Consider the following 22,054-nt stretch of genomic DNA (forward strand, 5'->3'; position numbering starts at 1 on the left):
CTACATACAGAGACAGTGAATTTTATACTGATGGAGCTAATGCTTCCTCCTTAGGGCACATACAACTAGCTGCACCTCAGCAGCTCACACTGGTTTATTATACCCCAAGTGAAAACTGTCAGTGTGCTTCTCCTTTAAATACTTCATACATAGTCCAAGTTTTCAACCTACAGTATTACAATGGGGACCCACATACTAGTTTTACCAGAACTGTCCATTAAATACACTTAAACCTATTGCATAATTTGGCTTAATTTTAACCCCTTGCTTTCAGCTCCTTAATGTGCAGAGGGCTGCCTTTTAACTTATGAAATTCTAGAGTGTATGATGGATCAATTTTTATACTCTCCTACCAATAAGGCTAAGCATCAGCAAGCTCCATCATATAGACTATCAAATTTTAGATGCCACTTTTCAGCATGTAAATGGATTGAGAGCTCATCATTTAAACCTTTTAAATTTCTTTAACCACTAAGCAACCCCTACATCGGAATGCTGAACTTGGGATTCCAAAACTAAACCTCTGAGCAATACTCACCCATGGGTAGGGGAAATCCAACCAATTAGTTTTAAACTAAACTTCATTTTGGCGGCCTGACAGGTTCCTTCTATACTAAAATGTTGCTAAAAGTAAAAATCCTTTTGGATTGCAACCAAATAATCCCCCCCACCCCAAAAAAAAATAAAGCATTTTAGGTTTATCTCTTTATTATCCAGTTTCACATTCTCTGATCAGCAATTTTACAGCAATCTCATGTCAGCAGTCCTTTTAAATCCAACAGTTCAGCCACTGTCAATACTTATTTAACACCAAGCCCAAAAAAAAATACAATTGCACTTAACTACTTCAAACAGGATATAGATAGAATCAGCATTTTTCAAAAAAAGTCTAAACATTAACTTATACAGATTACTTAATTGCACAAAATGCATAAATATTTATTAATTACACAAAAGTACAAAAATACTTGTACTACTTTTGTTCAAATATACTCCAAACAGCTGTCTGATATTTTGGCAAGACCAGGTTTTGTCAAATGAAGATGCATTCATATTGTCTGTAGAAGCTGGGTCATTGAAGTAGTTGCCCATCCTGGACACGTTTGACTGTCGATATTGTAAAAGAAAAAAACCCAGTGCATAAGTTGTCCACATTGAACAAAAAAAAACTAGAAATTGGCCTCTATCTTGCAAGTAACATCTTAAGCAACTCAAGCCAAAAACCTTCACAGAAGCAAGCCTAAGATACAGAAAACAAAGGGTCAGTTGACTAGGCCGAGACCTGTTGCTAAGGAAACACAAGCACTATAAAACAAGGATACACAACTTTGCATTCTAATTCATGCCAGATACTTTAACATGCACAATGATTGTCTCACATCCCCCCCCAGAAGAGCAGCTATATCATTTTTGTCAGCAAAACAGGTCCATTTCTGCAGTAACGTGGCCTTGCACAGGGTTTTAAGTGCAAAGTTTGTACCGTAGTAATTAGCCAGATAGGCCTCAGCTTCATTTTTTTGTAGTCCACAAGATGGTTTCAGTTCAAAAGACCTTCAGAAAGATCTGAAGGAAAAGAAAAAAGTCCATAATGCACCTTTGTCCATTAAATAAACCTGATTAAATTAACGCAGAGCTCCGTACATCCTGTCACTTCACTCCACAGAAAAAATTCAGGTACTGAATGGTATCTGCAATTCAAAGGGGGAAAAGAAAAAAAAAAATCAGTTGGTGCCAGTGACATTCTGAAAAGGCAGAGCTAAAAAGCCAAGAACACTTTTACTCTTATTTTTCAAAAGGAAGATGCATCAAAACAATTTAAAGAAAGTTCCATAAGAGGTTTAAGGTTATGAAGAAAGATTTATATGAAGCTTGTACAAAACACACATGGTTGAAACACCTACGCTGCATCTTAACCTTGCCTTAAGACAGAAGTGCTGTCTTTGTATAGCACTTCATTTACTGTTAAATACAGGACTTGCAGATTACATTTTGTAAACCAGAACATTGGATTTAAAAAATGAGGGATGGCAATACTTACTAAATACTTAACAAAACTGACGGGATTTCCATCCTTGCTGGGTTGCTTCAGAGGGGGAAGGGTACCAGCGCATCTGAAAAGGTTTGGGGGGGGGAGTGAGATCCTTCGATTCCAAAGTTCAAGCATGCATCTTAGAAGGCAACTTGATCTTAGGATACTGCCTCTTAAAGTGATGCCTCAAAGGCTGAGTCAAGGAAGATGTCATGGCAACAGATTTAAAAACTTGGGAGTTAAAACCTCAACCCCCTGCACTCCATTCCACTATAACATCTGGTTTGAATTGGGTCTTAACTTCCCCAGGAACATGGCCATGGAAACTACATTTGTCAGCCTTGTTCAAAGAGTCAAGCAGCCAGTGCACCCACAAGACATGAACAGATCCCATTATCAGATCGGGCTCCTGGCCAGGAACATCCTATTACAATATTTAGGACCCTAGAACATACATCCTGCTTTGAGGATCTGTCCTTTTGTCAATTAGGTTTCAGACTACGAAACTTTGTGCTGCCTATACCAGTGATACCTATATGAATCTCACCAAGTAATGACTGAAGACAAAATCAACATGTCAGGAAAACTACATTGAAAAGTTAAGTTTATAGTGAAGTGCTATGAAGTTAACACCAAAACTTGCTGCACTTATAGCAAAAATGATTCCCTTCCAGTACAGGCTGGCTGAGTATTGCTAATCGGCACTGGAAGAGAACACTTAAGGCTTGGACCAGCGGTACGAGGACATGAAGGAGTTCTGTGTAAGAACAAGTGGGGGAGATGACCTTTGTGGCATCAGAAGATTATGTGGACGGAGATGGGAGGAGCACTGTATGGTTTTGATGGCTCTTCCCAGTTTCTGAATCTTTCACCAAATTCAAATTACGAGACTTGCATTCTCCATCACTTCTTTAGACGGATCTTGTCCATTTAAGGACATGGGAAATGGCTGTACAATAACTGGTACTTGAGCAAGACAAAGCATTTCCCCCCCCCCAAAGAGATGTCACATTCAGTTCAGAACACTGGGCACTGGATCTACTTATTTAAAGAACTTCCTTTAAAAGTGTAGCATTGCCAAGGCACCTATTGTCCTTTTAGAACCCTGATTACACGATCTGTTAATGTTAATCTGTTTTGCTTGTATAAGTAGAAACCAGATCATTTAACAATTAAGTTTTCTACATCATGCTCAAGTCTTATTGGAAATGTATTGTGGAGAATACATTATTGTAGCTAGGGGGTTACACTCTAAAACTCAAGACCACAGCCTTATTAAAAACCAGCTCCTCCAGACCATTCCCAATTAGTCATTCATGCAGAACCATAAGCCTTACAGCCAGCTAAGCAAGAAGATTGTAGGTTCACAGAAGTAGACTTGCACACTGTAGTGACAGCCTTCCTCAGGGGATCAAAAAAGATCCAAGAGTATTTTCTAAAGAATTGTGCTTCAGTGTTGTTTCTTGCAGGAAGACTGACTCTTGTTTTAAACTGCATATTAAGTATCATGTTACTTTAAAAATCACTTTCAACAGGTTAAGCACTCACAAGAACACCTACAGTACAGTAAAAAAAAAGAGAAAGTGCCAATTCAAAATTTAAAAGGATGACCACAGCTAAGATACAGTAGTCATTCTGTAGGTACAATGCCTGGATTTGTGAAACTATAACATATCTACAGTGCTCTGCAAAAGGATACAAACGTCTGGTTTTCACATTTTCTTTTAAAGTGGCAACAAGGTTTATACCCAACCTACTCCACTCAAAGCAAAAAAGCACATGGATGATACAAATGAAAAATTTGAAAGTGATAATCTTTAAGCTGTGATAAGATGGCAAACCTAAATTTTACGCTGTGCCCTAAGAATTTTGAGCACCTAGTTTATGGTCTCTGTAGATGTGCATTAATAGAAGTTCTTATTTTGAAATCGTGGTCTGAGATTCTTTGGTCAGGAAATTAATTTCAAGCAAAAGAGTCCACCATGAAGACTAAAGAGACTTCAAGGCATAAAATCAGGTATAAAGCAATTGAAAGGCCCTGATCAGGAGAAGGGGACAAAAAAAACTTCAAATTTCTTGGTCACTGCAATCCTGGCCTGTATGGTAAAGTGGAGACCCCACCCATCTCAAATATCACATGGGGTTTGCAACAAAGCACCCATAATCCCATCCTGTAAAAAGTGTGGCAGAAGATATGATCAGATGCAACCTCTCCCAGTCAACACCAGCCTTACAGTTAAAGCAAGGTGATGGCAGGATTGTTATAGTTCTCTCTCATTACCCAGGACTGGGAAACTTGTCAAGACCGATGGGGACATGGATGAAAAAGTACGGGCAATTCTCAACTGGTTTTTCCTCTTTAAAGGGGATAAAAAAAGGGACAATTCAATTTTCAACAGCTATACAAGTACAAGATCAAAAAGTGCATTGTAGCAGCTTAAGAATAAGACTAAATGGCCTTGAGTGACCCAGTCAACACCCCGACTTAAATCCTGAAAAACTGCGGAAAGAAACCATCATCCATAAGCAACTCCCAAATGAATCTGCCAAGAATAATGTACGCTGGCCTATTGCACTCTTTGTCTAAAGACAGCAACATAACCAAAAAAAACTTGTGGATATAACTGCTGCCCAAGGTGCCACAGGTACAAATTGCTTGGTCAAACATCTCAGTTTCTGCTAACTGAGTTATTGTCCCTTAGTCTTCAACTTGAGCTTTCAGGTTTTGAAGACCATATTCAAGTATACACAATAGGAATGTCTGAATACTTTTGCAAGGCACTGTAATGGAGCCTTAAGCAGACCAGCTAGAGAAAAAAAATAGCTTTTCTTCACATTTGCCTACAAGAGGGAAATGTCAAATGGGTGTTCCAATGATTTTTTGGACAATTAAGGTCACAAACTAAAATCAGACTGAAGATCTTAGTTCTGCAGTTTACCCACTACCAGCCCACAATGATGTTGTGGGTGGAAGGCATCTACTGGTGTAGTCTGTAAATTCCCAAAGATGTTAAGCTAACTTTTCTAAATATACAGTATTGGAGCTGCACAGAAATAATGCAGTGGGGTGGAAAATCCCTCCCCATGTTAAGACACTCCGTTAAGGCAATGCTTGGTCAACCCTTTTCATCTTTGACCTTTTGCTTTTTATAGGTCATTGCCAAGGCAACAATTTCAAACTGACTGGTCGATCAATCTTTATAGCTCACAGGCCTGCTCTTGCATAGCCAGTCACCTTTGATTAACTCTTTAAAGTGAGTAGCATTAAATATTAATTCAGCCGAGACTGCTGCAGGAAGACCTTATTTGAGGCTTCGTACCCTTAGATCAAACACAGTGGGTGCAATTTGCATGGAAAGAAGCCATAACTTCCATTCATGTGGTACATTTCATTCTATGCATCTTCATTAAAAATGAACCTGTATTTAGAAGTAAAAAAAAAAATGTACTTCTGAGATTGAAGTGTGCAATACAGACAAATAAACGGGCATGAGTAACTTACCATGTTCAGGAAATTCTTCTAGAGTTTCCCAGAAAATGGAGCAAACACCCAGGACTAAAGCCATACTTTTCTAGCTGAATGAATTTACCCTTAAGTTTTTTTAAAAAGTTCTTTAGGTTAATATTGCTACTGGAGCCTGCTGGTAAACCAATCTGCTTCCTATCCTAACTAAAAGTTGTTCATCAGTAGCAAGATAATCAGCAACAGCCATCAGCACATAACCAGCCTCAAGACGAGAGGCTGCCCGCTCCCAGCCAGACGGGCCCGCAGCAGCGAGCAAGTGCGCGCACACGGGGACCTGGCCTCACCTGGGCGTGAAGAGCTGCAGCCGCCGCCGCCGCCGCGGGGTAGGTGAACGCGGCATGAGGGATGCCAGGGGTCAGCTCCGTGGTGTACAGGGGATAGGGGGCCCACGCCTCTGGAGAGGCAGGGATGAGTGCTGCTCCTGTCAAGTCATCTGCAAACAAAAGCTCCCCGGTCAGTCGGCAGCCAGATTCCCCAATCGTCAAGCAATTACAATCGCTTGCGACTGGCGACCCACCTTAACCCCCCACCCAATCACTCACGCTTGGCTCATAAGCTCTAGATTTATAACTAGCCACCACTCCAAGAAGGCCAAAAAGGCCTTAGGTTTCCCCACTCAACCACTTCTTTGAACCCCCTTAAAAGATGTGGGGGTTTTCCTGCTGAATCGGTTGATTCAATTCCAGCTTCTCGGAGGAGTCAGCAACCAGGAGGGCATCCGAGAGCCTGCAAATGCTACAGCAGCACTAAACCTTAATATCCTGAAGGAGGGGGGGGGGGGGGGGGTCCCTTGAGACAGTTTGCAAGAATCAGAGCTGGTGCTGCAAATTTCCTTTTCCTCTAAAGTCCCCCTAGATTCAGAGAGCAAACACTGCTAGATCTTCACATGAGGAATACCCAGTAGCCCCTGTTCCACTTCAAGCCAGTTGCTCCGTCATGTGTCAGTGTTAAATGTGACTAGAGGTTTTGTACTGATGAAGCAAAGGCCTCCTGCAGCCAAAGACATGCACGTGGGAGTGAATCCGTTTGACCTCGTTACAGGCCCCGAGGGCACGACTCGGACCGCGGTGCAAGAGTGAGCTCCGTGTGCAGCTGTACACTTACATGGGTCCCGTGCAATGAAGTGTGCTCCTAGAGCTGGGTGGATATTTGTGGGGTTCGGTGTAGCCATCAGCTTACTCTTTGCCATCTTCGTATTGGCTTTTGCAAACTCTAACCGCAGGGTCTGTGGGCTTTCTGGGTCAAAGCGAATTCCCTGGGAAGAAAGGGACAAAATGAAGGAAGTGGGCAGAGCCAGCCTTGGCAGACCCCGATGTGAATGGTGCCCTTGATTTGTGCCTGCATGCATGCACACATTTATTGGCAGTGAATGCCCAAATGTTGTCTGGACAGTGTTTGGTCATGGGGATGATAAACTGCTGTTTAGATAGATTTCCCTTAACAGCATCCTGGATGTCCATCTGAACAGACAGCTTTAGTATTCTCACTTTAGCAGCTAGAAAGAATCTGGTCTTATGGGCCATTTAGCTAGTAGGAACAAATTTAAAGCGCCATCATAATTGCTTGAAATTGTAGAATTCAGATTCATTCCACAGCATTCAAAGCTACACATTTAAAAAGTGCACACGTGTGCGTGGGAAAGGGGGAGGGAGGTGTGCTTTGTGAATGAGTCAGAAGTCACCTTCTATTCTTTCATTTTAGGTCTACTTTTCAAGTAGACTAGAAGGCAAATTAAGGAGTAACATTTCAATAGAGAACAGGTATTCAATTAACGGAATAGGTGGTCATAAGGCTAAAACGGATAGCAAGGAGGGGAAGTCTTAGAATCTAAGATGGCAGCATTCCTCCTTTGACTATTCAAATGAAATACTAACAAAGTAAAGACTGGGTGAGGTTTCAGAGTTTACCAAGAAGCCTGCTTGATTCAAATAAATCCAAGTCACTGGTAAGGAGAGAAGGCTAACTCTATGCAAGGGATTTGTTGGCTTCTTATTTCTCTGTAGTATCAGTGTGGAGACCAGTTCCCCAGTCTGAAGTTTCTTCAAAAAGCCAGCATCATTCAGAAGAACCTCACATGTTCCATCTTAACCTTTTCTTTTTCAATCCTAGCAAGATGTGGACAAGCTCCCACTCAATAATTCAGAGGTTCCTTCGCGTCGCGTTACTGCCGGATGGGTGCTTACGTTTAATGCATTTTTTGCCGCTTCAGCACCAGAACGGCTGTCGAAGGTAACGAACCCAACAGGCTGGAAGAAAGAGAGAAAGGTTTAGTAATAGTTCTTACCAGACCTTGCTAGATCCTACAATTAAGAGCCATTAACAGCAAACAGGGAATTAACATTGACCCCTCCTCGTTTCTAATCAAAATGAACAAAATCAGTGCAAGACTAAAGAGATACTAGATAGGGGGGGAAAGAGGCAATAAAAATACCCATCTGTCACATGTGTTTAAACCCATTTGGATCAGTTACTTCCCAGTTTACATGTTGCACTAAGAGCAATTTTACAAGACTCCATCTGGAATTCAGTCTTCCACAGAGAAACTTTTAAAAGCCCAACAGTTTATATTGGGGATGTGGAATGGCAGAGACTGCCTCTTGAGCAGCAACATGTAGATTAAACATTCACAGAACCCCAAATGCACATCTGATGTATAGTTCTTAACTCACTCATTTTAAAATGCAATATGCACAAGCACAAAAAGCAATCTAGACTTTTAAACCTAAAGTTTAAAGAAACCACGTATAGCTGAATGCCACATAATCAAACTAATTGACACCAACATCTGCACAGTCACAGAAATATGACCAACTAAAAAAGGTCAAAACAGTATGAAGTACAAGAGGAGACCGATTTCCCAATAATTTTGGTTGGCCTGTTCATTGCCGTCAGAGAATGAACACCCTCCTGATGTATTGATGACAGAAGCCATCCAGATCCATGCAGAAGGCAGCTATTTCAGTTCAAGTTCTGCTGCTCAAAGACTATTTACAATAATTCATAATTACTGTATTCCACATTTTGCTACTCTCCAAAGCATGGAATTTAAAATAAAATGAATTGTCTCAGTGATTAGGAGCCAAGTGGAAAAGCAAGAAACAGTCCTCAGAGGACCCGGTTAGATTTAAAAGGTGGGTGGATCATAGCAGTCAGCATTTTACTCAACATTTCTACCTGGCGAAGGAGGCCTGGAGCATTAAACTCACTGCTCGGGACATTCGCAGGACCTCAAGGGTTTATAGTTTGACAGCCTACCATCCATTAGCAAAACCATAAAGACCACAACCAGTAACCCACAGATTGTTGGCTCCAAACTCATGTTCTCCGGTAGATTACCCAATCGTACTGCTGAAGGAGGAATCTTTGTTGGTTAAAACCTGAGCCTAGCGAGCAATATTAAATCCAAGTGCCCAACTGGACACTGAACATTAACATGCAACAGGCTGATGAGGTGTCTATATATGGATGACAGTTTTGTATGCAATTCTATAACCTTAGGTGGTACAACTTAAGAACATTTTGGTTAATACAGCAATTCTATAGAATATTTCAGCATTTTCAAAGTTTAGAAAGATTGATGCATTAGTTGTGGGATAAAACAGGAGAAAATGGGTTTGATGTGAAAAAATTTAGACAATTTTACTTGGGGAAAAAGTGACCTACCTGCTTGGATGTTAACTTAATCAGTGAACCTTCATAACCCTGTAAAAGCAAAATACATGTTATTAACAGCTATAAAACACCTCACTAGACAAGTCTCTCTATACAAAAATTGGATTTCATACCCAAACCTTCAAAAAAAGTCAATTGTACAGTGTTTTACCAATTTCAGACTCCATACCAAAATAATGGTTAAAGTTCCCCATGTCATTAACATCAAGACATCTTGACTGGGACTCAAACGATAATAGACTATGGAGTAATTTCCTCCAATACACAACACAGGGGAAAGTTCTAATTTCTTTAGAGTGCCTGTATATTATAGGTCATCAGGACAGTTACATTTGAGCCAAGATGTGAAAGCTTTAACTTGCTTATTTCAATGTTAAATGGGATCCTAGGGCAGATATAATCTAAAGCAGTATACAATAAATGAAGATGAAGGTGAGCAAGATAGGAAAAATGTAAAAAAAAAAACTGAAGTGAGCACAGGATAAAGTCCACAATTCTGGTAAATGGGGATTTACATTGCAGTGCAGATTTAGATTATGTAGTCCTATGCTTTCAACACCACCACAGATGCTTAACCACACTATCAAAAATCTGCAAGTAAATTGATTGATCACATTTCAAAAGCAAATTGCCATTTCATTCATCTTAAATAGAAAGTCCCACTGTATCATGTCTAAAATGTTAGAATCATTAAAAACAGGAGCACTTTAATACAAATCACATCAAGTTCTAATTACGCAGCCTGGACTTTTTTTTGCGTCATCTTTCACAACACATTAAGGTGTCCATCAAAATGGAAATTGAAAGCTAAAAGAAATTTAAGATCAGAGTTACCAGCTTAAGATTGAATGGATCTGAAGATCATTCCACGGTCCTAAAGCAACAAGATTTTCCCCCCACTATTGAGCCTTTTTTCAGTTGCCAATCCCTCCAGAAGTCAAAAAGCATGAACTATGTACAGTAGATGTAAATGGATTACTTCACTGATGTAGTAGGGAGTCACACTGTTCAAGCCATTACACCAGAATCCACAGTGAACCAGTGCAAGGAAGCTAAAACAGATCATAAATTGCTCTAGACCAAGAAGCCAAGTCTTGAACAGGCTAAAACAGTTTGGATGCACCAGCAAGTTCTACAGTATGAGCATCAAGACAGAAAATGGTAAAGCATGCATTAGCTGAGCAGCATCCATACACATCCCTTCAAATTGCAATTCACACTGGATGAGGTCTTCATACGTGTAACTAAATGAGCTTCAGATGAAGAATCCTGGGGTGGTTTTTCCACCCAAATTCTTGAACCGATTTTGGGACCATTAATGGCAAAATGAAAGTGGACATTTGCAGAGTTAAGAGTCAAATCAACTTTAGTCTTGCCCAAGTCCAGATGTACTGTAAGAATTATTCAATCTGGTTGCAACATCTATGCAGTCTTGGTTTCAGGTCAAGAACTTCCAGTTACTCTTTTTGGCATCAGCTTTGTTTCTATGTTGATGACATCCAATGATAACAGGTTAAGGAAACTAGGCCATTAACAGAATCTTGAGCAATGCCGGATATGACCAGTGCTCACAGTGATTGCAGTTCAGATTACCCCGTTATCTAATGATCACCGTAAAATCCAGCTCATCCCATTTCTTCCTTTCCCCCCCCACAACAAAAAAAAATGGATTTCACAAAAGAATAGCTCTTCCTGGTGCAATTTTTCCAGATAAGCACCTCAAACACTTGCCAGCAATGTTCACACCTTGCAATAAGGACTTTTACCAACACTGTAGCTTTTGGCACAACACTAAAACCAGTGTAACCACAGAAGTACACAAACTGATGCAGGATATCAAGTTTAGGATCAGCCACTTCAATATGAACATCCTTACCTTCAGTTCTTCAGTGGGGTTTTAAAAAGACCAGAAAAGTAGTTTTCATTTAATATACTTCAGTTATGAATGGCAGTGAAGTGTGCAATAGAAAACAACTACCATAAGCAAAGGTAGGTTCAGCGGTTTTTCTTGGGCGATAACTTCAGTATTTCAACAGAATATAGTTTTAGAAAAACAGTTTACATAATCCTGAGCAAGAATACTGCTTTCAGTTTGGGTTTCCCGTTTGTGGTAAGGATCGGAGACGATAACGGAATAAAAACAACGATCACTACCACGGACACATTCTGAACCAGGATGGCAAAAACATTGCCGAGAGGCAGTGTTACTCGGCAGTCCTCATGTAAACCCACTTGACCTACAATAGTATCACTTGAAGACTTGTTTACCTTGAATGGTCTGAATAGCAGGTAGAGTTCCCGTGGTTTGATGTCAACTGGCAGGCCGCTGACAAAGAGAGTTCGTACCTACAAGAACAAGAATATGAAGGCACATTCATCACAGTGCACAAGCCCATACTGCACAGTAATATGAAACGAGTGTGTGGGTGGGTAGGTGGCAGGGGCGGATAATGGCTCTTTGGATAAATACTTTATTCTGCAACTCCTTTTCTGAAAGGGTAAAAGCACTGCTACAAAATGCACATAAATCCAGATACTGAGCAAGCTTTTGCATATATAAATGGGATCAGTCTTTAACAGGGAAATAAAGTAATCTAGCACCATCACAAAAAACATGCTACAGCAAAAGTACTACTTGAGAGAATTTAGGACATTTCTCAACTACAGTATTTCACCCTTACATTTGGTTATGTACTCCCTTGAATCGGCTAATAAGCCACTTATGACCCAAGTCTGTAAAGACATGCCCTCCGAGTGCAAGTTGAACTCATGATATCTGGGTCATTGAGTATAAGATTGTGTCTTGTCACCAGCCAGCCATAACCAGGAATCCACAAATAGAAGCCGATTGTTTAGCACCAGCATGGGACTCTCGAGGTGCCTGCAGGCTCACCTTTGTATGATGAGGATACAAAAACCATATTCCCCCCCACCCCATGAGTTGTCCACAATGGACGATTACAGGAAGTCTAATCCCAAGGGATGGCAACAATACTAGTTATGAAAATTGATTCTGGCAGGACAGTCACCAGTACAAAATGGGTAAGCACCACTCCAACTTGAATGTTGGGGGATGAATCAGTGGTGCAAGTGTGGTCTTACAGTATAGAGCAACTAAATATCTGTGTGGTGAATGCCCATTCAATATTCAGCATCTTCAAGAAATGTAGGTACTGAAGGAGTAATGAGATGTCACAGATCTATAGGATGCATGATGGTACAGTGGTTTACATTTCTGCCTCACTGTGAGAACTCCACGCAGAGGCCCCAGCACTTCCTCACCATGTTCACAATGGTTTCCATCCACAGTCTATAAATAGACTGGTGGCTTAGTTAACTAGAAACACAAATGGGTTGGTGCGAGTGTGCCCCATCATGGACTGGCATCCCATCCGGGGTGAATGCGGCCTTGAACCCATTGCTTGCCAGGCTAGACTCTGGCTCCCACACAACCCTGTATTGGATAAAATGGATCTTACAGACATTTTCAGGTCCACCACAGGCAATAACATTCAGCTTTATTTGAGTGTTAAATGGCAGTTACCACCATAACATTATCGACTAAATACCAACACCTTTCCAGACCTTAAGCTACTCATACACACAGTATAAACATGTGTCATTCTGGTTATTCCAGAAAGTGTTGCAGGATGGTGTTTTCAAGAAGCATTAAAATAAAACACACAGCACATCTACCTATATGCAGATGTTAAGACATTGCAGCTTGTATTGAAGATCTTTAAATCTCTCAATAGTTAAATAGACTAGAAGCATCTGAGCAACAGATCATGCAAGACTGTTCTTGAAAAGACCAGATACAAATGTGCATAATCTATTTGGCATTTATTTTGTAGGTTTAGTTGACCCACATAAGTGATGTCCCTGAACCTATTAATATATGTTTTGTTGCCAAACATGCATCTACATTTTATAAGTGATCCATAATCAGTTAATTAATATGCTTTTTGAGCACTATAAACTCAAAGGGAAAAGTTACTGCCTAAATTGACAGTAGTTAAGTGCACATTCCACATTAAGCAGAGGGCAACACTTCTTGTGGTAGAAAGAATAGGTATTTTGCATGCCAACAGAAAATCAAGTGACCATTACAAATGGGGCAAGAGGAATGGTGAAAAGGTGTTTATTTATGCCCATAATTCTTTGCTCAGCAGTCTGAAGTACAAGGTATAGTATTTTGCCTTTAGTTGAACAGTAATGCGACAGCACTACAAGATGTAATATTTGACCTAAACCCAGAAGCACTAAAAAGAATTCACTTAAGATGCATTTCTAAGCAAAAAGAACTAGGACCTGGTATAAACTGCTGGCTTTTTTTTTTTTTAAGTTTCAGGACAAAAAGCTATGCTCCACATAGATAACCATGTAAAGGCTAGAAGGGGGTATCCCATAAGGCTGGGGCAGATCTAAAGCTCTGGACATAAATTAGCTCTTGTACTAGCTGTTTATATGGCACATAAAACATAAGCCAAGACTGATAAAAAGTAAGTTTTCTGAGCTGGCCTTTTATGGAGACTTAAATAAAAGGCTATTTTAAGCACTGGCAGGACATTAAAAAAAAGGGCTGGAGATAAAGGATTTGCTGCTAATGTGGCATCTTGAACTTTACCTTTCACGACCATGAATTTCTGCTGTAATGGCACAAGGAAAAAAAGGCTATAACTCATGGTCAAGGATTTTTCAACATGCAAATATGTAACAAAGCTGACTGGCAAGCAGGAAAAGAGGCCAGTTTCCCCTGTTCAATGCACATCTTTAAGTATAAGACAAACAGGAATTAAATTCCATAATACCTGAATTATGTACTCATGTGCAAAGTGGCCAAATCCATGCATTCAGAGAACTTGACACTTTCAGGTACAATAAAATTAGGTCAAGGAAACAATTTCAGAACAGGGGGAGGGAACTACAGCTGGTTGTGAAGGCAGTAAGACATTTCTGCAACAGTGAGAGGATCCCAAGATCAGTCATCACCTCAGCAGTTTAACCCTCCCCAACTCCATTCTGCATCAATGCAATGTTAAAAAAAGGTGATGGAAGTTTAGCGTAAGCATTTTTGTAGCGGCTGTGGAAAGATGCATTGGATGGCACTAGGGTTTATTTCACTATGGTCAGTTTTGGGATGTTACCAGCTTATTCTAAGCCACCTTGCATTTTCAATATCCATTTCAGAATCACACATCAAACCTTTGCATCTTCAATAGTTCTCCAGGGAGCTCGGAAACTAAGGACTCCAGTATAAAAGTACAACAATGGGAAGTTTGACACAGTCACTTTATAGTAGGTTAAATGCACCTTTAAGCTTTAACAATGTACCCCATTTTAATACACCAGCCAGCTGTTGGTCTCCAACACAAGGCATGAAGCAAGGAATTAAAGTGCTGACTAGTGTTCACTTAACATACAGTACAAGCAACCTATGACAAATAGCCCCTTGAATGCCCAATGATGCCAAGACCATATTAAAAAAAAAATAAGTCCTTCTATAGGAAGGGATTCAACCAGCACAAAGTTGTGGACACTGTCAGAAGCTACTGCTGTCCCAACTTATTTACCATTGAACTGAAATTTGCTTCCCTGAAATGGGTATTTAAACAAAAGCTGATCAAATTTCCAGGTTCATCTAGGGCCCATGGAAGAGAACCTGTGGTCTTAATTCCATTCACTTTGAATGGATTTTGAATCAAAAAGATGAAGCAAATCTTCATTTAGTACTAAACTTGAAGAGCCAACTGCATCAGCTTTTAATTATATTAATTGAAAATCTGATATTGGAAAAATGCTTGTAATAGTTTGGTATTTCAAAAATCTGATGTGCTTTACTTGAACATATTATTCCTCAACAGAATGACACTTAAAACAAAAGAGGCTTACAAAGAAAGCCCCCAAAAAGTAATAAAAAGGTAATGATCAACCTTTGATCAGTACTTAAAGGAATGGTAAACTACATATAAAACCAAAAATGCATTTTAAAGAGAACTCCAGGACAAAGCCCAAGAACTGCAATGAAAACCTACTACCTTAGTACAAAGTACATTTTTCTTTACATTTACAGGGGAATAAATGTCAGAAGGACCTCCCATGCTTCAGCTAATACACCAGGGGTAGGGGTAGGTGTAGGGGTTATTTTGATCATGTCTCTAACCTTAACACACCTGCCATACAGCAGGATTCTTATCGGAAGCCCAGCAGGAGGGCCACTCCACACCAAAGTAAGAGCCCCCCACATCATTATTAAAGCAATACAACAAGTTCAGATTGAGAATTTATATTGTTCAGTTAAACAATACCAAAGCCATGCCTTAAATGTCCAACACTCAAAAGAGGAACTACCTAGATCAATAGGCCCAATATTATTCTGCCCATATCGCCATTCTTACAGGAACCACAAAATGATGTCCAGTTACTTATTCCACAGCAGCACTATTTAAATGGCACAAGACATTCTACATGGAGCACCAAAAGGCCATTATGATCACATGGTGTCCATTGGGGAAAGTCACCAAGAAGAATCCCACTGCTGGCCTATTTCTTTTGGAGTCTGGATATGCTTACTGAGCCCTGTATGACACAAATCCCATTGTACTTGTTAAATGAAGCAGGGCAATTCACAGCCATTGGAATACTGCAGCATCACGAGCCCACAGAAAAGGGAGCAAGCAAGACTCCAGGACCTGATCAGAGTGGTACCCAGCAGTCAGATTGCCACCAAACACTATATAGATCTACAGCAAATAGACACTCCTGCCTAGACCACTGCACTTGGACCACCCTGTCAATTGGTCTGTTGGTCACGTGCTGCTAGGATATTGGATAACTGTTTTTCCACTGGGCTTGAGTTCCAGCAGCCTGCAACTAAACTTCTAGGATTCCCTCAAAGGAAGTACATTTTCTGATGCTCACTATATACAGGGCAGTACAGTGTTGTGCTCAACACCAATACCTTGCAACTCCAGGGTCGAGTACTAGCGTGGAGTTTGCATATTCAGGGTCAATTTGATTGGCAGCTCAAAAATAGCCTTTCAAGAGAAGGGATGGACCCAGTAATGTCCATGAGACTAAACAGACCTGAAACCAAATGAGCCTGATGGGTTACAACCTCCTCGATGGTCTTCATAGTTTATCAAGTACACTGGTTAGTTTGGTTCAACTGGAGTGAAGGCTAGGAAAGGCAAAAGCCAAGATTAAAAGGTGGAGGGAAGGAAAGGAACCAATAGTTTATAGGTGCCCAGTTCCTCCTGGAGACTGGCATCGAAATGCTGACTAACAGGTTATTTTGCTGGCATCTAAAGACATTTATTCTGCATTTTCTGCAAAAGGAGTTGCAATTAGTAATGCATGTATGATATCAGATACCACACTTGCACTGTTCCAGTACTGCTTTCCACTCCTGTAAGGAAGAAAAAGGACTTTATAATAGCAAACTTAATAGTAATAGAATTAAGCCTGAAAGAATAAACCCAATATTTCAATTGAACTCAAGTTAAGGAAAAACTAGGTACCCACTATTTATATTAAGCTCTATAATTATAAAATGTATTCATTTAAAGTGACAAATATGCAACCCTTTTTCTTGGTGGCCATGTCATGCGTCAACACTTCACTGGCAAGTTAGCCAGGACAAAAGACTTAATGCATGTCAGACATTTAACAAAACAAAAGGATGCGATTCATTAGCCACAATGATTCTCTAAGCTTTTGTTCATTCACATTTGAATAAAAGATGCATGTTCACATCCAGTGGAACTGGATAGGACAGAAAGAGCTCTCCTCCTTAGGCATTTAAGATGCCCATTTTAGAGAATTGGCCTTTTGTCCACGTCTGTGGTTTCAATAGCTCATGTACTTAAAGAGCACCTGCAGCATTTCCTGGTTAAAAAGGAAAACTATTGATGTTTCCCATATCATCTATTTAGGGTGCTGAAGTTAAAATGAGATGCAATTTTTCCCTTCATGGAAGGACTGCAAGTAACCTGTTTAGTACCATAACCCCCAGTCTCCTCCCTGCACATTTAAGGGATAGTCACTACCTTTCTGAATAAAGACTGAACATGGAGCCTAAATTAAAGATCACAGATTCAGTCAAGAAGGAATATTCAGAAAAGCAAAACAGCACTGTCTGTAAATATTTCAATAAAGGACTATGGTAAGTGGGCTGGTGCCTAGGAATATTGCCACATCGCAAGAGCTGATAAAGGAAGTAAAACATTGCAATGCATCTTACACATCTTAAATTGGTCAAATCCAAGGAACCTTCAAATTTGAGCATTTTACTAAAAAAAGATTCTTAAATCTAAATGCAAGACTAGTGAACCCACTGAACTCAATACAGAACCTGTAAACATTACCGGGGCTCTGCAGGATTCCGTCAGGGAAACAAACTGCCCAAGCAACAAATCCCAAGGATTGGGAAGTAAACAAAGCTACACAAGAAGTGGCTCCCTGGGGAAGGAAATTAGCCTGTCTCAGTGGGAGGTACTTCAGATCCTCAAGAACACACTGAGCTGCTAGCAGGCTGGCACAAACAGCCACATGCTTGCAGAGATAATTCCTCAATATACATGTATAGCCCTTGAGGTACACTCAAAGCCATTGCTACATTCAAATGCAGTTAGTGGTTAAAACTGCACTTGTGCCTGCTGTTACGGTTGGTTAGCAAAAATGAAACCATACTACCACCACCACCACCAATTGATTTTTACCATTTGTTTTCATGGTTACCTCATTTTAATTCCTCAAAACCATATACTGTAAAAGCCAGTCTTCTGTAAAGGAGAAGAAATGCTAGTTGTGAAGTGCCATGCGAATAAGACCTATTCTAGATCAAGGTCAAGTCAAATGTTGTAACTGAGGCATAAACAAAAGGATTTTGAATTATAAAAAGGTGCAAGCACTTGTCTTTTTCAAAAGGAATGAACTCCATCAGACTGGCTAAGAAGAAAGAGAACAGATGTGGTTGTCCAAAGACGCCACATGTCCAACCTAAGCCATGCTGACCATTTTGGTTGTATAGCCGACAAGTGGGGCATCCCAGCATAGCAGTTATATTCTACACTTGCAAGAAAGCAGTTGAATGACCACATGCAAAACAATGGAGAAAGTCTACACTTTGAGTACCCCATACACCATATCAAATCATTTGGGAAGGATCCCTCTTCGAACTACTATCCCTTTCCACAGGTTTTTAGAGCTTCCTGCAGCAGGGTGTCAGTGTTATCCAGTGGCTTTGTACCAGTTGCCAGCTCTAGGTTTATTCCACGCACCCAGCCGAAGGATTTAAACCCAAGAATTTAAGAACTTGAGCGATTAAAGTCTGATAACCAAAACAAACTGCATTCTCCACCTCAATACTAGGTGATAAAAAGCGAATGGAGGGCATTTCCATCCTGACCACCCTGAATTTGACTCAGGACTGTTTTACAGGCAAGACACAAAGGAACCACCTGAGAATTGCAGAGCCAGTGTACTTATGAACAGAGGTTTCCCCTCTTTCTGCAACATTTAAAAGCGTTGTACCGCCAGCTGGCACCATTGCCCCCTGAAGAGAAGTGTACAGTGACCTTTCATCCCAGTTTAAGACCAGTCTTGAATGCTCTGCCTTAAAAAGACAATGAAGATCCCACTGGTACTGCCCTTTCTCATCTCCTTCAGTACTCAGTTGGAGGAATAGGACACGCCACCATTGGAAAAACTGTCCAAAAACTCAAAAAGGTTCCCTATTAAGCCCACTTATTTCTCCATTACTGCATTAGAATTCTTGTCATCTGGTTCCAAGAAACTTGGCAGGTGAAAGCAATCATATTCCACATGGGGGGGGCAGCAAGTTAGGAGATGGCAGTGCTAACCAACTACCTCCTGGGTTCTGGGTTCAACACTGGTACCCTCTTCCATGAGCTCGCATTGTCCTCATCAAATGAGAGTGGACTGCTGGAGAGAACCCACGTCATCACCCACACTCACCCTCCAAGGACTAGATTAACGGTCACTGTATGCAATGCTACGGAAAACATCACATCCTGAGATGGTATAATTCCACTTTGCACCCTTAACTTCAAAGCTGGGATGGGATCAGGGTTGGTTTTGAAATGAGGCCTTTGACTCAGAACTCGATTTTACCCACCATTTTGTTTTGGAATGCTGCCCCCCATTGCCCTCTAAGTTGTGAGAAACTCAACAAAAGCAGCCGAAATCAACACGAAACTCGTTTCGTATTTGGAGACGAAGCTAAACAAGAATGGTACTAGATTACACAAATAAAGGCTGCATCCATAGCAAAGCTTTTTGCTCACAGGATATGGGAATCGGGGGTCTCCGTCAAGAACATCAGGTACATCTTTATAGCCGACAGTCATTCACTCCGTAAGAAAGGTTTCAACACTTCTTGAAACCTATATTCTCCAGTATATCGCGGGTCGTATTTTAAAAATTGAAATTAAGCCGATTTTGTACTCTTGTGCAAAGTCAGTGTTGAACCAAACAAAAGTAATGTTATTACTTTCTTTATAGGCGCGAATGTTAATCGCCATTTTCTGAAAAATAACTAAATGACACTCCCTAATCAAATTATAGTGGTGGCAATTAGTTTTCCCCACAAGTTCATTTGATGCGCATAAAGAAAGCGACTAACCCATTAAAAAAAAAAAAAAGACCTATCAAGGTGGACAATTAACAAGGAATCCTGGTGAATCGTGCCGACACTCCCCAAAACTACAGAACAGTTTTGTTTTTAATCCTCTCATTCATGTAAAAAAAAAGTATAGACTGTCATCATAATTTTTAAACTGTTCCATTTTTATCGTTACAAGCACCGAGGATTTAAGGTCAAATTTAATGCAGCCACAGGCAAAATCGGAAAGGGAGAAACCTGCACCTTTTCGAGTGAACGTGAAATCGTCTTGTGCTAGCAGATGATCCATACAAAACAATAAATGCAACCTCCAAAACCACGCCTGACTTGTAACACGTTTTTAACGTATAAAAAGAAACGTCATCGACAGTAAGTAATCGCCTAAGCAAAAAATATTTTACTATTAGCATTTAGCAAAAGGCATCTACCTGTAGGCCTCGGCACGCCGAATGAACCAGTCAGAGATTGAATCTAAGGGAAATTTGTATAGTTAACCAAGATGGTCATCTTGTTGTAGATCCCAAAAGTATTTCACATATGGTCACTAATTGTCCCCGTGTTGAATTTCGTCATTACGCTACGCCACCCCCAATTAAATTACTTCTACACCCACATAACAGAAGTAATAAAAAGTAAGACCACACACGGTTGGAGTCCAGCCTCTGACTTGAGTTCTTAAAGACCCCGATAACAAAAACGTGAGAGTTACAGTTCGGCACAGCTCAGCACAATTTTCTGCGAGGAGTCTGCCTACATACTGTACGTTCAATAAGTATTAATTTTGTGTGTCTCCCCCCCACGAAAAAGCCCGTCTTCCCGTTATGTTCACTCCGTTTGTGGTTTTAATTAAAGTGGCATGACACGCAGCCGAAAAAACAAAATCCTTTTCCCTTAGTAGTTTAACTGGACCCTAAAGAAAAGGCACTCAACTTCCTGCCCCGTCTTCGCGATACAGTTTGTTTTAACCAGCTAGTTCTTTGAATTCGCAACTCTTCAAACAGCCACAAAATAACCGTACCCTCTCTCCATCTCTTTCTTGGAAGACGCTGACCTACCTTACAATACCGCTGGCAAGAGCAAGAGTCTTAGGAAGTTCGCTTTTGAAAAAGCCTAACGAAAGGAGATGTTCATAAACGCAAAATACAACAAACTTTTGTTTCGGAGGACAAAGCGACACATTGTCCTTACCTCCTCTTCTGCGTTGTTGTTCGGCTCAGTGTCGGGTTTAAGATTACTCATTGTGGAACTTTTAACGCTTCTTTGTACAAGAAAAAAAAAAGTTTTCCCCCAGCAGTTGGTGGGTTTTCCCTGAAGTGCCTTAACTTGCAGAAGAAAATCTCGGTGCTGTTTCGTGAAAGACTTCAGAAAATGGGGTGCCCCAGTGCAGCCGTGCTTGAGCTACAAATATCCGAGGAGGTACAAAAAAAAACCTAAAAACTAAAGGTGATTTAGTGGATAGGTGCACTGTGAAGGTGAGAGAAGGGAAAAAAGAAGATATCTTATTTCCCTTGGCTCTTCACATCAAGCTTGTTTGGGCTAAATTTCAAATGAGAAAGAAAAAAAAGAGAGAACCAGCTAAAATTTAAAGGGGCTCGGCGTCGTAGTCTTCCTCCTTCTGGTTTCTAATTTGGTGATCAATTATATTAAAAGCCAAACAGAGTAAGTGGCACTCATGTTGGAGATGGGTCTCAGCTGTGGTGAAGTCCAGCCCCCAGCACAACTGCATCATCGTCTCTATGGGAAACCCCTAATCCAATCGAAAATCACTTCCAAAACTTTTTTTTTCCTTCAATTTTATTACCCAACTTTTGTGGCTTCGCTAATTTTGCTACTCTGTTAAACTGTAAAACTCCGGGGAGGGTGCAGTGTTTTATTGTGTGTTTTTCTCTTTTTTTTCCCAACGTGATTAGATTATGAAGTTTATTTATATTTTAAAAAATAATAAGAAACAGCTACTGCATACCGTGCCAACTAAAAGTATTATGAAAATGAAGTTTAAGTGGGGAGCTGCGTCAGCTTGCTATCTGGAAGGGAACGAGTAGATGTTAATTCCACGGAGAGAAAAAGGACACAAAGTTTCGGCTGTTGAATTTCTTCGGGCATCAGGTGAAGAAGATTCAATAGCCGAAACGTCGAGTTATTTCTAATTTTCAAAGTTATTATAAAAATACACGTACCGCTC

General features: G+C 40.5%; 1 protein-coding gene across 1 annotated transcript; it reads right to left on the reverse strand.

Moving 5' to 3' along the window:
* Window positions 1-690: 690 nt before the first annotated feature.
* rbpms2a (RNA binding protein, mRNA processing factor 2a) lies at window positions 691-21,547 on the reverse strand. The gene is made up of 8 exons (XM_088641764.1): window positions 21,061-21,547; window positions 11,496-11,573; window positions 9,219-9,257; window positions 7,739-7,801; window positions 6,660-6,810; window positions 5,840-5,988; window positions 2,039-2,111; window positions 691-1,688 (listed from the first exon to the last, which is right to left on the reverse strand). Exons 1-7 carry the CDS (start codon window positions 21,109-21,111, stop codon window positions 2,046-2,048), a joined length of 597 nt encoding a protein of 198 aa, XP_088497890.1. The 5' UTR covers window positions 21,112-21,547; the 3' UTR covers window positions 691-1,688; window positions 2,039-2,045.
* Window positions 21,548-22,054: the final 507 nt, after the last annotated feature.

This window comes from Lepisosteus platostomus, chromosome 7 (assembly GCF_059453375.1).
Source record: "Lepisosteus platostomus isolate fLepPlt1 chromosome 7, fLepPlt1.hap1, whole genome shotgun sequence".
NCBI lineage: Eukaryota > Metazoa > Chordata > Actinopteri > Semionotiformes > Lepisosteidae > Lepisosteus > Lepisosteus platostomus.

Coding starts and splice junctions, on each gene's coding strand:
- rbpms2a (XM_088641764.1), bottom strand. CDS start 21,111: ATGAGTAATCTTAAACCCGACACTGAGCCGAACAACAACGCAGAAGAG. Junction 11,574..21,060: donor ACAACAACGCAGAAGAGGAG/GTAAGGACAATG, acceptor TTGTTCTTGTAG/GTACGAACTCTCTTTGTCAG. Junction 5,989..6,659: donor CTTCATTGCACGGGACCCAT/GTAAGTGTACAG, acceptor TTTTGTTTGCAG/ATGACTTGACAGGAGCAGCA.